The sequence below is a fragment of the Vicia villosa genome, linkage group LG2, assembly GCF_029867415.1.
Source record: "Vicia villosa cultivar HV-30 ecotype Madison, WI linkage group LG2, Vvil1.0, whole genome shotgun sequence".
NCBI classification, from domain to species: Eukaryota; Viridiplantae; Streptophyta; class Magnoliopsida; order Fabales; family Fabaceae; genus Vicia; species Vicia villosa.
This window is the reverse complement of record NC_081181.1, coordinates 157,065,768-157,083,948: the sequence shown is the minus strand read 5'-3', so window position 1 is coordinate 157,083,948 and position 18,181 is coordinate 157,065,768. Positions and strand designations below refer to the sequence as shown.

The 18,181-nt window shown below is 33.4% G+C and overlaps 3 protein-coding genes and 1 long non-coding RNA gene across 4 annotated transcripts; 2 read left to right on the top strand and 2 right to left on the bottom strand.

Annotated features, from left to right (window-relative positions):
* Positions 1–5,242: 5,242 nt before the first annotated feature.
* Positions 5,243–7,182, top strand: LOC131652656 (leucine-rich repeat protein 2-like). The gene is made up of 6 exons (XM_058922587.1): positions 5,243–5,568; positions 5,643–5,714; positions 5,803–5,946; positions 6,045–6,116; positions 6,230–6,301; positions 6,840–7,182. The coding sequence occupies exons 1-6, from the start codon at positions 5,351–5,353 to the stop codon at positions 6,904–6,906; spliced, it is 645 nt and encodes a 214-aa protein (XP_058778570.1). The 5' UTR covers positions 5,243–5,350; the 3' UTR covers positions 6,907–7,182.
* Positions 6,098–9,911, bottom strand: LOC131652655 (probable polyamine transporter At3g19553). The gene is made up of 3 exons (XM_058922586.1): positions 8,790–9,911; positions 6,472–8,594; positions 6,098–6,362 (listed from the first exon to the last, which is right to left on the bottom strand). Exons 1-2 carry the CDS (start codon positions 9,749–9,751, stop codon positions 8,063–8,065), a joined length of 1,494 nt encoding a protein of 497 aa, XP_058778569.1. The 5' UTR covers positions 9,752–9,911; the 3' UTR covers positions 6,098–6,362; positions 6,472–8,062.
* Positions 9,912–14,033: 4,122 nt separating this feature from the next.
* Positions 14,034–14,507, bottom strand: LOC131650422 (large ribosomal subunit protein eL31; the record flags this gene model as incomplete). Its single annotated transcript, XM_058920132.1, has 1 exon — positions 14,034–14,507. A coding segment is annotated over one exon (339 nt), but the record flags the coding sequence as incomplete, so codon positions are not given.
* Positions 14,508–16,555: 2,048 nt separating this feature from the next.
* On the top strand, positions 16,556–17,833 carry LOC131652657 (uncharacterized). Its single transcript, XR_009298750.1, has 3 exons — positions 16,556–16,917; positions 17,391–17,529; positions 17,656–17,833. It is a non-coding gene; the product is annotated as an uncharacterized LOC131652657 (long non-coding RNA).
* Positions 17,834–18,181: the final 348 nt, after the last annotated feature.

Below are 18,181 nucleotides of genomic sequence, written 5' to 3'. Positions count from 1 at the left end.
CTTTTTAAAGGATCTAAAAGTTCATACATAACAATGTTGTATTTTTTAAATTAAGGATTAAATATACAAAACCCCCTAGGCTAGGGATGTTATCGGTCCGGTTCGGTCCGGATATTTGCTATCCCAAGAACCGGACCAAAATAGTAATCGGGTAAATTCGGACCGGACCGAAACAATGATGGACCATTTTTATGGACCGTTACTTCGGATATCCAACAAAAGTATCCAATAAGTATCCATTTTTGGTATCTGGTAAGAAAATTACCCATTCTCGGACCGAGTAACACATTTGGTCGGTCCAATGGACTGGTTCCACCGGTCCGGTTCTCGGATCCAGAGGTCCAAAAACAGCCCTACCTGAGACCCCTGCAAAAGCTTAGCTTTGTAATTTCCAAATTCCGTGGATCTGCTAGATTTTTGCTAGATTTTTATTAATATTTTTTAGAAATTACTTTTTTAAATTAACACAAAATAATACTTTTTAGCCTAAGCCCATTTATATTCTAATAGCTAGCTACTTACTCTCACATTATATTAAATTTACAAATATATAGGTTTGATTGGTATATAAACACTGATTCTGTTTTTTAACCAATCGATGTGGGACCAAAAGTATAGTAGTTTTGCTATTAGTGTGAAGCAATATCCTTCACTGTTCACCATGTTCTTCAGTGCACAACAACAACACCTTCATCACTGTCTACAACTGAACATAATAAGCAGTGTTATCGGAATTCAAAATTATGAAATCCTGGAATGCTATTATAAAGGTGACGGTGGTTAACAACTTACAATAAGAGTTTTGTTTATCACTATGATCATGACAATCCACCTTCATGTATACTTCAATTTCAAACGCCACTGCTTCTGCCGATAATTTCAGCCACTGGTTAACTTTTGGTGAATTTCTCCTGCAAGCTTGAGGAAGCTAAGGCTACTGTTGGAAACAATTATGTATGGTGTAGCTTTCAAGCACGGATATGGTCCCCCCAATTTCCAAGCTTGAGATAATATTGTCAGCAGCTTGGGAGTATACGGAATTGCGTTACTCTGAGTAGAAACTCGATTTAGGTCCACCCTGCTCACAAAAATGGCGGAGCTGCTCCCGAAATTTAGTGTGAGAGAATGTCACTAAAAAACCACATATCACTATGTGACATCACACTATTAACTATTGCATTTAGAATCTTTACTCTTAATACTTGTCTTATTGTCACTATTTTTTTAATTGAAACTCATGATAATTCTCATACAGTGGGAGGGTGCTTGGGTCTCAAGGGTATGCTTCTCTTGAGGTCCTGAGTTCGAAGAAACCTAGTAGGGGTGTTCGCGGTGCGGTTTGGGCGGTTTTCACGAAAAAAATCATCCGAACCGCAAGAGAAAAAATCGTGCGGTTTGGTTTGGTTCGGTTGACTTTTAACCAAACCAAACTAATGCGGTTTGGTTCGGTTCGGTTGGTTCGGTTTTTTACAAATATTTTATTGAGTCATACATACACATATAGATGACAACATAATTTTGTATTTAGACATTCATACACTATCAAATAACAACAAAACTCGTCATATTTTGACAACAATTTTCCATTTAATATGTAAAAATTAAATTAGACAAAAGTAGAATATTAAACATAAAATAATAGCATAAAACAATATAAAAATTATTATAATGAAACAACGGAATATAACAGACAGGAGATCTGTGAAGGTGAAAAAGAAAAGAAAGTGTTGAGAGATTAGAGAAGATGTGCGATAAAAACGAAACTGAAGTACGAAACATTTACATAAAAATGAGAAGGTGAAAAAGAAAGAATATAAGAGAGTAGAGATTATAGAAGAAGAAGAAGGAAGATGTATGTTGCAAAGAAGGTGCGATAATGTTATTAGAGATTTGAGAAGATCGGGACTGAAATTATATGTGTAAGGATGAGAAAATTGTTGGTAATCATAAGGCTTAGGTATAATAGGTTTAAGTATATGTTGGATGTGAGTTAAGTAAAATTTAGGTTATGATATAATGCGGTTTGATTCGGTTTGGTTCGGTTTACAAAATACAAACCGCAAACCGAACCAAACCGTGCGGTTTTGTTAAAAGATGACCCAAACTAATCCGAACCAAATGCGGTTTTTTGCGGTTTCAGTTTGGTTTGGTTTGGTTTGCGGTTTTCTATTGGGTTGGTTTGGTTTTGATCACCCCTACCTAGGACCAACTTTCGAAGGCTACGTGAAACAGTAATGCTCTCGGGTAAATTATTCGGTATGGAAGGAAGGAGACCACTCTATAAAAAAAAAATTATAAGTTCATTCCTTCATTAGAATAAGCTAATTTTGATTAGAAGTAGATGTAGATATACCATATAAGCTAATCTTGAACACATTTTAATACATGTAAATATATAAATGCACTATTTTAATATTTCAATTTGAGTAAAATGATACATATGTTACTTCTATTCAGGTTGCTTCTATTTCAGAAAATGCAAATATTCAGGTTGCTTCTCCACGCAGAACACTGAGTTTTTTTTAAATAATAAAAAAATATTTAAACAATTGATCTGAATTAAAAACAAAATAAATAAATATATATATATATATATATATATATATATATATATATATATATATATATATATATATATATATATATATATATATATATATATATATATATATCATGTAGACTGCCACCTAGGCAACGGAAGAAAAAATTTTGCTAGTCAAGGGTGTTTCTGAAAATTACAAGGGGGTTTTGTATATTTAACTCTTAAATTAATAAATAAATTTTTTAAAAAGATTGATTTTATTATAAAAAAAATAGTTACACAACTTATTGACTCTGTTTGGTAAGACATGTTTTCGAACTTATGTCTTATGTCTTATAAGCTCATATGATAATTTAGACCCGTTTGGTAACGGTCTTTTAATCACGAGCTTATAGCTTATTTTACTAACTCATAGCTTATTTTCCAGACGCTATTTCAAATAGCGTTTTATCTTATGTCTTATAGCTTATTATTTTTTCTTCCTTTTTATCCTTATTATTTTAATTAAAATTCATTTTTTACCTTTATAATTTATTTAATTTAAAATAAATAATTATATATTAAATATCTTTTATGTCATTTTACATTTATAAGTTAATTGAACCGATAATTTTACGAAACACTTCAATTAGCTTATAAGCTATCAGTCTCAACCATTTGCTGTAAGCTATAAGCTATAAGCCATCAGTCATCAGTCATCAGTCATCAGTCATAAGCTATAAGCTATCAACTAGCTTATCAATCAACAATTATTTTTACCAAACAGATCCATTGTCTTTGTCTTCTATATTAAACTTAAAAGATATAAATTCTACCTTTAAATAGAATTAATTTTAAAAGGAACATCAATTTTATTTTAGAAAATTTCTCAACCAACCCCATGGACCTCTTATACACCACAGTAATTTTCATTTGTGCCCCCAACTTTCGTAGATGGGTCTCCGAAAGCACCCCATATTTTGAAAAAATTTGATTTCATCCGTAGATGCATCTATGGAAGCGTAATAAACTAGTATATATTGGGAGAAAATACACATAAAATCAGTTCATGCACCTGCAGAAAGGCTTAGCGCCACATCCTTCCGTAGATGCATCTACGGAAGTGTCTGATATAGTTTGAACCAGTATGATCACTCCCTCCATTGTTTCATTTCTCCAAACACCACATACTCCACACCCTAAAAACCCTACTTCATCAATACCTTATATCACTCCAAGACTCAAACTTTTTGGTGCGACAAATCAAAGGGAGCTAGAAGAGTCTAAATAGGATGCACGGTTTTGAAAGATTGAACAAAACCGAGAAGGAATCAAATGCCGAAAAGTCAAGATTAGAACCTCCAATAGATTTAGCTGGCGATAGCTCTTTTGATGTATTTATGTAGTTTCAAAGTGTAATATATACACTCTATAACATTGCAATATAATCCTTTTTTGCCAAGTCTTACTTTATGTGTTTATGTGTTTATGCATTTTTCTTTTTTCTCACTACTGCTAGCTACTGCATTGCTTCTATTGAAAAAACAAACAGGGAAACTTTCGTAGATGCATCTAGGGAAGGTGCTAATTTGAAAAATTATGGGTGTTTACCGTAGATGCATCTACAGAAGGTGCTAATTTGAAAAATTATGGGTGTTTACCGTAGATGCATCTATGGAAAGAGGAATTTTAAAACCCTTCCGTAGATATATCTACGGAATTTTCTGCAAGAGAGTTTGTCTGGTCCATAGTCTCCAAAGGCTTCTATAAATTTGGGGTTTCTAGGTTTGCATTACACACAAACACAAACACAAACCCTAAACACAAACACAAAAATGTCTCGCATAAGGCCAGATTCATGGCACCGAATATCATCCAAGCGCCCGGATTCTGAACCGAAATATCGCATGCAGGAATGGCATGTCATTTTCTCTCTCGTCAAATCCCCCATGCCGATTAAGTTTTGGAATATCCATTCGTTCGAGCAACTCAAGAGGACTATCATGTCTTTTTTGAGAGGGAGTACAAACCCGACGAAGTCATCAAAAGGATCCAGAGGCTTAGAACAAGGACCTCTTCTGTGATCGAAGAAAAGGAACGTTGGTGGGATGAAGTCAAATACGACAAGGATTGCATTCAAATCATGCATGGAACATATGACATTGTTTTAACTGTTATAATTTCTTAGATCTCTTAGTTTTCTTAATTTTCTGTTGGAAATTTCGTTGTAATGTCGATTAATCAATGCATGGGTCTTTTATAGTTCAAAATGCTTCTGTTCTTGTCTGCTTCCGTAGATGGATCCATAGAATACTTCCGTAGGTGCATCTACGGAACAAAGTAAACTTAAACAAAAAAAAGAAGATATTTTCAAAAATCCACCTACGAAAAACATGAGGACAAATTTGTCAATTCGATAGTGCGTCGGGCGGGGTGAGAAATTTTCGTATTTTAAAAGAATCAAAACCCTCAAAGTAATTGCAAAATGACTTTTTTAAAAATAGTATTGATTTAAGTGTAGATTTATTTAATGTGAAATGAAGAATTATGATGGTGGGGCCACACCATACACAGTGGAGGAAACGCGTGAGTCCCGAGGAAGAAGTTGGAGTAATTGGCAATTTGGATTTAGTTGGTTTTTTCTGATCATCTAGTCAAGTCAATATCTTGTTTCAACCATTTCAGTTTCATTTATTCAGCCCATCTCTTTTGACTTCTCTCTCTCTCTCTCTCTCTCTCTCTCTCTCTCTCTCTCTCTCTCTATAACGTCTTCCTTCTTCTTCTTCTTTTTACTTCGCTTTTCTCTTCTCACTCGAACAAACAACCACTATGTCTCCTTCAATTTCTCTCTCTGCAATATTTCTCATCCTTCTCCTTCAATCTCCTCTCCCATCTCTCTCAACAAATTCCGAAGGAAACGCTCTCCACGCTTTGAGAACCAGACTTTCTGATCCCAACAACGTTCTTCAAAGCTGGGACCCAACTCTTGTTAACTCATGCACTTGGTTCCATGTTACCTGCGACTCCAACAACCACGTTATTCGCCTGTAACATTCTCTTCAGATCCATCCTTTTCTTACTTATTATTATTACTCTTCTAATCTCTTGTTTATTCTTTCAGAGACTTGGGTAATTCTAACATCTCTGGTTCTTTGGGACCTGAACTAGCTCAATTAACCCATCTTCAATACTTGTAAGCTACAATTCTTTTGTTACCAATTATTACCGAACTAGTAGTACTAGTAGAGTTTTCTGAATGAAAATGTTTATTATGTTTGCAGGGAGTTATATAATAATAATTTTAATGGAAAAATTCCTGAGGAACTTGGTAATTTGAAGAATCTGATAAGTATGGATTTGTATAATAATAAATTTGAAGGGAATATCCCAAAGTCCTTTAGCAACTTGAAGGCAATTAAATTCCTGTAAGTCTCTTTATGTTCATGTATGGTGATTGATTCAACAAAAATTTGTACATGAGTTTAATCATGTGTGAATCTCATTCTATTTTGTTGTATTGTAGGAGGTTAAACAACAATAAGCTCACAGGACCTATCCCAAGAGAACTTACTCATCTTAAAAATCTCAAAATTCTGTGAGTATATTTCAATGCCTTTTTTTCTTCTCTTTTTCATGTTCTGGAATGGAGAAAATCCCAGTTCAATTTTCATTTATCAGCTAATTTGAAACTTGATTGTGATTTTGCAGTGATGTTTCTAATAATAACCTCTGTGGAACAATACCAGTAGATGGCAACTTTGGATCTTTCCCAGCAGAAAGGTAATACACTAAATCTTTTTCCTAATTGTTAGTCTTGTTCATGTCCACCAAGTCCAATGGCCTGTAAAGAAACATGTAAATCTTCAGAACATATGATACAGTTCCTCATATTTACAGCGAGCATGTAAATTGTAGTTTCAGTTAGTAGAATAAAAACAAAGATCTGTTACCATCATTCATACACAACGCCATGGTTCTGAAAATCATCTGTTGAATTAATTCCAACATGAACCCTGCTGAAAACATCAAGCATCTTCACTTGATATACAACTGCATGCATCATTCTCTGAAACTATTAGCTTATCGTTATCAAGCATGTTAGTAGGTCTCGTTTGAATCACGCTTACTACTCAACTAAGATTGAATGACCATGTTCTTCTATATGCATGAGATGATAATTGATTTGGATCAAAATCTTTAAAGATGAGATACATAAATACTTTTGCAAAGTATCTCGCCTTGTACAAAAGTTGCTCAAACTTGTATATTCATAACATTTGAAACTGAAGTAAATACATGTCTGCTACTCATGTTTCAGTTTTGAAAATAACGCACTCAACGGCCCAGAACTGAAAGGACTGGTTCCTTATGACTTTGGATGCTAAGAAAGATCGAAGAATTCAACGAGTGGCCTCCTCAGATTGCTATGAAGAGGCTTCTTTACACGGGTAGTTAGTACTATCAGAGATGTATGATTGCTACAAAATGAACCTAAGAGACACATGTATGTCAAAATATATGTAATAGTAGTAAATAAGATGATATTAGCATCCGTCTCTCTGGTTCTAGGCTGCATAGCAAGACTAGGATCATGTTGATTTCAAGTAAACGTCTTTCTAGTAATTTATTCGTTTTTATATATATAGTGGTTTGATGCCTAATTCTTCTGTTTAATTTGGCTGTCCATTGGAAGTTTGGCTGAATTCATGTTCCAGCACAAGACAAGTTATTTGGACACAGTATTCATTTATGACAAATCCTGTACCTTAATTTAATGCAGTGTGAATTTGTTCCTGCACAGCATTCTTCTGAGTTTACGTTACTGTAGTTTCAATGTGCTCATATTAAAAAAAGTAGTTGTGTAGTTTTATCTGGTTACTTATATGAACCTCTACCTTTTTGGAATATACTGTCCACTATTTGTTTACTAGTAATACAAGAAACAGCAGTTGGGTGAGGACACTATAAATCATGACTGCATCTTTTTATTAATAATCAACGATTTTTTGCATTATCTTTTTTTAGGCAAATATTTGTATAATCAAGCACCATCTTGATACAAAATAAGATACAGCTTTAAAAATGATGCTTAAAAAAAATGCTACAATGTACAATTGAGAATGGTGTGAAATTTCTTTTAATAGTAAACGTGAATCAAAATCAAATCTCCAAACAATCAAGTGTGTTTTGGAAATGTACACAATTGCAGAGACACCATGAGTTGAACCGAATGCAGAAACAAGTTTTAACTATTTTCTTTGAACTAAAATTCTATAAAATTGATAATAAGAAGTAATTAATAACAAATGTAAAGTATATGCAAGTTACAATGTAGAAGATTTGGTCACACAGTTCACCTTTCAAGTTTCAGCCATCCTACAAGTAGAACCACTGCACTTTGAACATTTATTTTTCCCTGGCCCCTCTGGATACTCTAATCAACAGCATATTCAAAAACCATATTCATTTCTTGCTACCTCAACAAAATATGTAACAATCTTATGTCAATAGTCCACACAAAAGATATGTCAAGGGAAGATGCTAGCTTGGGTTAGAAACACTTGGTATTAACAACAATTCTTCTTCCACAATAGGCAATGGTGAGCTCACAAGAAGCTCAGCATCCTTGTTTTCATGATCAACCGATTCTGAAACAATTGGAATACATTCCTGCCAACAATTGGAAGGTGATGAAAGTTGTTCAGCTTCAAAAAGTAACCAATTTTTATCCTTGGCTTGAATCAAGATAGGGTACAATATAAATCCGACGAGTAGTACTGCTCCACTCACAAACAACGTTCTCAAAGACGCCAAGCACATAACAAGTATAAGCAACAAAGAAGGAGGCAAACAAAGCATGGCTGCCCAAAATGTTTGCAACGGAACTCTATAAGGTCTGCAAAGATTTGGCTTCTTCAATCTCAATGTTATAAAAGCTGCAAATTCAAGAAGCATTCCTATAGCATATAAGAAATTGAGAAACTCTAGTATTTGCTGAAAGCTCATCCATGACAAGAAGATAACTCCAGTAGCAGAGAACAAAATGCTAACAGTCGGTGTTCCATACTTAGACCTAGAAAGTATATTGTACCACATCAATGTTAGCTAGTTGTAACTTCTACATTTACACGATTGATAGTAACAATATCGAAAATATTCATTCAGCATTCATTTAAAACTCGAAATTGTAGGTACTAAAGACACTACAAAACAGATAACAACCTTGTTGCTTTTATACAATCCTGTTCGAATAAAAAACAATGCTCACCTTGACGCGAAAACAGCTGGAAGCAATCCCAATTTGCTCATCCCTAGAAGCTGAAAAGCATCACTACTCATTTCCGCTTCAAACAAACCGAGATTAGACATGGCAGCCGCGGCTTGAATCCATAATTTAAGCCAAAATCCACCAATCAACATCCCCACTTCAGCAAAATAACCATCAGCCCATTCACTCGGAGACGAACTCAAAGCACCAGTCCCCGCAAGCAGCGGAATCAAATACGAACATATCACCAAAACCAACCCTCCAAAAAGCGCTTTCGGAAACGTCTTACTCGGATTTTCAACCTCCCCTGCAAGAGTACTAGCCTTATCCCAATAATTCAAATTCCAGAACATGTTATTAAAGTAACCACGCCAATTCACTTTGTTAAAATCCACAACAAACCATCGCCTCGGCCTAATCTTCGGAACAGAAAGAATCGCCATAACAACAAACGGCGAAAGCGAGAAAACAGCCAACAAAACAGCAGTGAAACCAACAATGTGAAGACCTCTGTAATTCAAATAAGTAAGCAAAAAAGTGATTCCCAAAAGAGCAGGAATTCTCGCTACCATTAAGTTAAAAACCGGAAAAGAATGCTTCAAGTAATCGAGAAACAAAACAGGGTAAAGAGCGTTATCCATGACGCCACTGAACCATTTCCAGAAGCCTTCTTGGAAGCCCCAAAAGGGACCAAAAGCTGATGAAATCCAAAGGACATAACCGCCGTTGTGAGGGAAGGTTGTGGCGAGTTCGGCGGTGACGAGAGCTTCGGGAATGCTCCAAATGAGAGGGAAAAGTAAGAAACCGAGGAGGGAGAGAAGAGGACCGGCGCCGGCTTTGATGGAATCTTCGATTCCGAAAGGACCACCGGAGACTTCGTAGAAGATGAGAGCGATGAGAGGGAATAAGGTTAGTTTTGGATTGGGTTTGGTGGAAGTGGAATCGTCACTTGCTTCACCCATCAACAGAAGAGATCGGTGAAGAAGTGATTGGTTTTTGATTTTCTTAAGCCACCGAAAATGGATCAAACACTGTAATTGGATAGTCAGCGGAGAGATCAAAATGAAACACAATATTAAAGAGATCAAAGTATTTTACATTTGTCAGTCAATGAACCACAATGTCAAAAAAAAAATAATAATAATAATGACATATATATACGGTGTAATACATACGGTGTAAAAATTTTATGTAAACATAGCATAGCTGAATAATAATAATTGAAGTACTAGATTAAAACTAGTTCCTAGGATTTGTACTATGTTTTGTACTGAAATTGGGAGTTACCTGTAATTTATGACAAACATTTAAATTAAAGCAAATCATGGAAAACAAAGCGGTGGTTTTACACCAATAATAAGTTGGTCAAATGGGAAGTAGCACTGAAATTAGGGGAAAAAATCAAGTTTCGATCTATCGTAACTGAACTACGGCGCGTCTAAGGTGGGAGACCCTCGTAGGTCTCTCACGTGAGAGACTAATTTTTTTTTTTTATTTTGGGCTCAAATGAACAAGGATCATTAAAATAGGATTAGATTAGGTGTCTACACTATCAACCAATGCACTATCACACACAATATCACTACCTTCCCTTACACATTCTCCTCTCTCTCCATCTCTCACATCTTCTCTTTTCTTCTTTATTTGTGTTCATAAACATAATTAAATATAAGACATATATTTATTACTATTAAATAAATAAATATTAAATAATTTGACCTATATTTATTGTGCTATTAACAATAATTAATTCCACGCTATTTCTCTTACAAATATGATTATTTTATTTTACATTTTTATTAATAATATTTTAAATCAATTTATTATATTTATAAATTTTTAAACATATTAATTCATTCATAATCATTATAAAACTTTGTTTTCAATTAAAAGCAAAATTTTATTAAGATTACAATAAATAATAGTTAATTTGTATTTAAGATAGTATTTCATTCGGTAAAAAACAGATAGTATTTAATTTTTAGATTAATATTATTTTTATTTTAATTTAATTATAAGAAAAAGTGTGTTATTTTTCAAATATGGAAAAACTGTGATATTTTTCAATCAACAAAATATATTTACAATACAATAGATGTTATGTTATTGATTAAAAAAATAATTAAAAAGAATTACAATGATATTGCGGTCTTATATAGATGCATCCTATCAAATATAAAGATAAATATACTATTTAAATTTAAAACCTATTTTTATTAACTTCCAAGGTATTTTAATATTTATGTAAATTAACAATAATGTTAAATTATTCAATTAATTTTTATTATACTATTTTTGAATTGATGATAATATTAAGTATTAAATTATATGAACAATAATTATAAAATTTGTTTTAATTGTTAATAATGTATTAAATTATATGTTTTTAAACATATTAATTCATTCATAATCATTATAAAACTTTATTTTCAATTAAAAGCAAAATTTTATTAAAATTATAATAAATAATTGTTAATTTGTATTTAAGATAGTATTTAATTCGGTAAAAAAAACAGATAGTATTTAATTTTTAGATAAATATTATTTTAATTTTAATTTAATTATAAAAAGTGTGTTATTTTTCAAATACAGAAAAACTTTGATATTTTTCAATCAACAAAATATATTTACAATACAGTAGATGTTATGTTATTGATTAAAAAAATATAATTAAAAAGAATTATAAAGACATTGCGGTCTTATAGATGCATCCTATCAAATATAAATATACTATTTAAATATAGAACCTATTTTTATCAACTTCCAAGGTATTTTAATATTTATATAAATAAACAATAATGTTAAATTATTCAATTAATTTTTATTATACTATTTTTGAATCGATGATAATATTAAATGTTAAATTATATGAATAATAATTATAAAATTTGTTTTAGTTGTTAATAATAGATGATAATCTCAAATATTTTCATTATTTTTAATTCTACCGTTATAGAACTTTTCATTCTATTATTTTATGGTATCTAATAAATGTCAATCAATTTGATTAATTTCATTGGCATTCAATTTTTTATTATTCATTATCATAATAATTATTCTAATCATTTTGGTAGTAAATAAATAGTTTTTAATAAATAATTTTCAAAATTCTTGGTTTTCAAAATAAAATACTATATAAGAAAATTCTTGCTTTTAAAATGAAATTAATGTTTTTTTGAGTTAATTTTAGTGTATAAAAGGTCAAACATGTAATATTATAGAATTTATCAACTATATTAAATAATTATTTTTAATTTAAGATTTAATATATTATATGATAGAATTAAAATATATGTTTAATCTTTTAAATATACGCGTAAAGAAATATTTTTGATCCAAATTCAATTAAAATAATTAATAAAAAAAATCGGTGTCATTGATTTAAAAAGACGAAAAATATATATGTCAGTTATAAGTTGTTGATTAATACAAAAAATTCATAACAATAATTGTATTAAAATTTTTATTAAAATATATTAATTGGTATTAAATTTTAAACTAATTATGGTATAATATTTGTATTATTTTATTAAATTTGTACTACACGATCATTATTACAATAATAATTACATTTTTTTGTACAGTTAGTAAAAAATAAAAGTAGCTATACTTGGTAGTAACAATCAAAACAGGCACATTAATTTTCATTAATTTTCATCTGTTGAGTATAAGGCAGATTATTACTATTTGTATCAGCTTGCATCACTTAAGACAGCTGCATAAAAGCCATCAGATATAGTTAGTTTTATGCTCCTAATATTAACATCATATGCAAATATTAACCAAATCAAACCAAACATTCCTGGAGACAATGTAATCAAGTACAAGATCTTATAAGGATCTGTTGGCCTAACAGCTTAAAGAACAGAAAGATGAACATATCAATGATAATTCAGAAAAGAAAAGAAGAATGAGCCAATCCATATTGAAGAATTGGAATTATCAAGATATGGCCTTAAAACTAGACAGCATAAACTTTAGGATAATTAAGTTGTACCATCAAACTCAATCGAGGCCATAACGCGCTTCTTCGGTAAAGAGTTGAAAGTGATATACCATTCCTTCAAGTGCTGCATAAAATGCATTGAAATTGATAAATGAAATTATCATATCAATTAAATAAGTCATCATAGACAGCACTGAATCCTTATCTTCAGATACCTACTTGTATAGCAACGACCATTTCCTTCCGTGCATAAGAGGTGGAAGAGAAGCATAGAGAACATTCCTTATACTTTCAGAAACAATAACCGAAGGTTCAGAAATTCGTGGCAAATCATCCAAAGACACAGACAAGGATTCAACCACAAGCAGTGATTCTTTCCTCCTATCTTGATGTTTCACTTCAAGATTATTATCCTTTCGATCCTGATGGTGATAACCACCAATTCTGGCAGCTCGGTGAATAACACTACCAACTGATTGCTTACTTCTAGTAAACAAACTTTTCTTCCCACCATTATCCTTCATAGATGAATCAGGTAAAGGGTTATTCTTACCTTTATCACCATTCTTCTGTCCATTTGAGTTTGCATCCTCTTTAGAGTTTGAGGAAGACAAAAAAGAATTGAGAAATGCAGTGAAGGATGAAGTTTCCCGTAACTGATTCGTGTACCTCTTTTTATGGATTTTGGCATTTCATGTGGGGCGTTTTAAATGTTAATATCTTCATGACATTTCCTCTATCAGATTCAAAAGCCAACCACTAAAAAAAGTTTCATTAAGATACCTGAATCTGATGTCAAGATGTAAATATAGGAGTGTGCTTGCACAGGGAATCTGTATAGCAGGCCTGCATATCAAGGTCAGCAAGTGATGAGAAAAACAAGTGATATACTACAATTTAAACCAAATAGAACAATAGATGAATTATCACTACCTATTCTTCAGGGTTAACACAATCAGCATCATAATCTTGATCCATAACCACCAAATTTCGCCCCTATAATTTTGTACCTCAATATTATTAGAACAAAAAACTAATTATTTTGCAGGCCAATGTGAGATGAATTAGGGTTCTAGGTTAAAACTTACCCAAATTCTTCGCGGACACCACAGTCTTCAAAAATCTTTCTGAAAGTGTCCAAGAACATTTGATATTTGTCATCCTTGAGTAAAAACCAAATTCACAAATCATCGAGAAAAAAATGTAACAGATCATCTTAGAAGCCATAGCAATTCTTAGAGAAAGTAGTATTGAGAGAGGGAGCTTTGAGAGAGATAAGATAGAACAGAGAGAGATAAGATGTTTAATCTTTCTAAGAACGGCAAACAAAACACAATTAAAACAGAGAATGAAAATTAATGTTGGCATACAACATATCCTCGATGTCTGAACAAAATTAAACTCAAAAATTGCTTTAACAAAAATAAAACACATTAATCTTCATCATCAATAACCTTAGTGCCCAAACCTTTAAGCTCCTCCTTGGGGATTTCGACAACAGTAACAAGAGAATAGAGCTCTTCCTTAGCATCCTCATCATCGTTTCTCTTGCGAGCAATGCGTACCCTGATTCTTCTTGGGACACTTCTAATACCCTGGCTCCATATAGCCTTGTTCAACTTGACGTCAACACGAACGTCGTTGGTTCCCATTGCTTTTTGGGCAAACTTCCTAATCTCCTTGATGGCTTTAGGAGCCTTCTTCTTAAATGTGCATCCATGGAGGCGTTTATGGAGGTTGATGGTGTACTCTCTGGTAACCACTGTGGTGGTCGTTTTCTTTACCTCCCCGTTTCACTTGGGAGGACGGCACGCTAAACCCTTCACGAGAAATTTGGAAGGAGAATGCGCCCGTGGTGGGATGAATTTTGTTTCAGTTCTTCCTACGATATCACACGAACTTTCTTATTTGTCCTACGAGTAGGAAAGGGGAAAAAAGATCTCAACTAAACCCTAGGAGTTTGCTAAGTGTGGGGATTTCACCTAGACTAGAAATTCTGGAGTCCGGGAGGTCGGTTATACATAGGGAAGTGTTTAAACACCCTACATATCTGTAGTACTCTACAGGAACCTTCTCTGTGTCATTGTGATTGTGTTTGCTGCTAATGATTGGGAAAGTTTCTCCTTTGTATTAGGAGAAGGAATTGAATTGATTTTAAAAGACAGACAGACAGACAAACTGACTATTTTTGGTATTTTATTAGCTCGCTGAGATTCCTTGTGAACCTCATGCCTACATATCCCTAGTGGAAGTCAGAGCTTAATGTAGTTCGGGGAACTAACTAGGGAAATTACTTATTTTTGGTGCCTTGCTTAAAGCTCAAGGTTGAAGCTTTGAATTAAATCTCTGTTTACAGTAAAGAGACATGAAATCATCTCTACAGAGAGGTATTAGTACTATTCTACCACAAACATTTAAAGGAGTGACAGAATAACTGAATTCATTTCATTCAAGAGGGGGACCTTACTTGTGTATGTGCAAGTATACCAGTCAAATGCCTCTTAAATGAAAGAAAGATGCTCATCCAAATTAGGGAAAGTTACCACATGTCTGGGTTTTACTGCCAGCTCATGCCTTTCAAAATCCTAAATGGGAGACTTGATTAAAATTGAAATGAAATGTTTGTTTGTTTGAATGTGGTAGAGTAGTAAAAATATCTCTCTATAGAGATAAGCTATGTCTATCTACTGTATAAAAGATTTGACTTTAGCTGGCTTGTATGAGGCCCAAGCTTGAGGCTTTTTGATTGATTAATTAATATTATTGACTCTGGGAGATGACTCCACTGGGGATTAATTACAGGGTATTTTTGTGTTCTGTACAAAGCCTAGAATTGAGGCTGACTCTACTTAGGGAGACTCTATTTATGTGCCTTGTACAAAGCCCAAGGTTGTGGCTAACTGTTGAGGATAATTGAATGAATGACTCTATTTTATGTGCCTTGTACAAAGCCCAAGGTTGTGGCTAACTCTAGCTAGGGAAAACATTATTTTCTGCCTTGTACAAAGCCCAAGGTTGTGGCAGACTCTTAAATAAACTGAGTATGGATGACTCTATAGGGAAAAGATCCTAGGTGTTAGGAATCTTTGACACATGAAAGTATGGTTTATCTGCCTTGTACAAAGCCCAAGGTTGTGGCTACTGAATGATGAAGAACTCACTGGGGAGACTCTATTATCTGCCTTGTACAATGCCCAAGGTTGAGGCTGACTCTTGACAGGGGAGTTTTATTGTTTGGGTGCCTTGTATGAAGCCCAAGGTTGAGGCTAACTATTTTTGTTGGTTTTGACTCTACTGAGGAGATTTTATTTATTGAAAGACTGTTTTTCTTTGGAAGCTAACCCTTTCTAGGGATTTTGACTCAGCTGGAGAAATTATTTGGTAAAAGACTGACTTTATCATGTTTTTTGGAGGCTGACCCTTTCCAGGGGTTTTGACTCTTTTTTTGGGGAAATTATCTCCTAAGAGAAATGAATATTTATTTATTTATTAATTGACTTTGGAGGCTAACCCTTTCCAGGGATTTTTATTAACATGAAGGAATGTGTGGAAGCTAACCCTTTCCAGGGATTTTGTTAACATGAATGGCAGAAAGATTATCTAATGGAGACTTCTTGTTTAAAGCCCAAGATGAAGGCTGACACATGCTGAGGAGAAAATAAACATAGATCCTAGACTCTGCTAAGGAAGATTGATGAAGATAAGGGTGACAGAGACTGTCCATGTCTCTCATTCCAAAAGGTGTACTCAATGCAAAATTGAGACAAACTTAGCTTGTTTAAAGTAGGGCTGGACAAAAAATTCAGAACCAGCCCAATCCGACCAATCCATATGGCCCGCGAAGAAATGGGTCGGCTGAGTCGGATTTTCGGGTTACCGGTTTGCTGTTTATTGGGTTCTCATGGTTTGGGTTGGTCGGTTTCGGATCTTTGTTTTCAGCCCAGTGAAAACTGAATCCGACCGGCTGAGTGTTATAGTAAGTTTTTTTGTTAACAGTGGAGTGGACTGGGTATATGTCTCAGGCCTAACCTAATATTAAAATCCCAACTCAAGTTTTCTCTACTACCATCTTATCAACACAGCCACAACGCTGTTCTCTCATCTCATCAACCCTAAACAACACCCAAACTCAAGTTCACGCCGCCACGAAGAACCACCACGCCGCCACCACTGATCAACCATGTAAGTTTTATTCACTCTTCCTTGTTCTCTTTCTTCTTCTCTCTATGAAGAAACATTCGTGGTCTGAAGCAACATTTGTGGTCTGATTCTGAATCAACATGCAATTTTTTTCTATGTTAGTGGTTTGGTTTTATATGTTAGTGTTGTATGCTGTTATTCTTTTTCAATTTCCTTAGATCTCTAGGCAAGCTGAGTTTGTTGAGGTTAAACTTATATAAAGTTTGTTTAAGACTGGTTATACTTGTAGCTTTTATCTCAACAAGTTTCACACTTTATGTTAAAAGAGCATATACTTTCTATCCATGACCTCTTTTTAAGTCCCTTGTACATGTTAAATTCATCTAAATTTATTTACTTACTTGTATGGTTGTTATAAAGTATGCATGAATTTGATAGTAACTTGAATATGTTGCTAGCATGAATTGGATAATAACTTTTAATATGTTGCTAATTTATTGTGTTTTGTATTCTAGAAGATGGAGCAAAGAGAAATTAGCTTGCAGGGAGATGGTAGCTTTGAGTCACTTAGAGACTCAAGAACACAAGTCTAATTTTTTGAAACTTTTGAAACTCATTTTGGGAACCAACAAGCTTCGACCTTTTACAGAATGGGTAAGACATTTCATTATATTTAATATATAATTTTGCCATTTTAGTTTTTATTATATTTATGTGATAAATAATTATACAAATTTACTAATAGATTTGTTAAAATCTTCTCAAATATTGGTACTGCAGGAAACAAGTATTATTTTTGACAGTAACAGAATTCACCGAAGCCTCATCAGAGGTGAAATGGAAGTGTAGAAAAGTGGAGTCTAAGCACTCATAGAGAAGTGAATATTGCTATAATGGTGATAGTGGTTGTGGTTTTATGCAAGGTGCATCCAACAACACCAGTAAAAAGAAATTCGGACCTTATTTGAAGGCAGATTGTAATATTTTAAAAAAAATTAAGTGCATATAACATTTATATACTGACTTTTTAACCAAAAAAATTAAATATTAGTTAACCGATTAAACCGATCCATTTTAACCGACAAACCGATTAAACCGAATCCGACTAAACCGATTACAAATTCAGTCGGAATTGGGCCTCCCAATTTCATCCATGGTTTCAAATGGTTTGACATATTCGGCCCGAGCCCAATCCAAACCGACCGTTGTCCAGCCCTAGTTTAAAGTCTGGTTTAAATTGGAAGAAACTTACCAGGGTAGGCTAAAAGGTGACTAAAGACCTGTTCCTATGTTTATAAGAAACCTG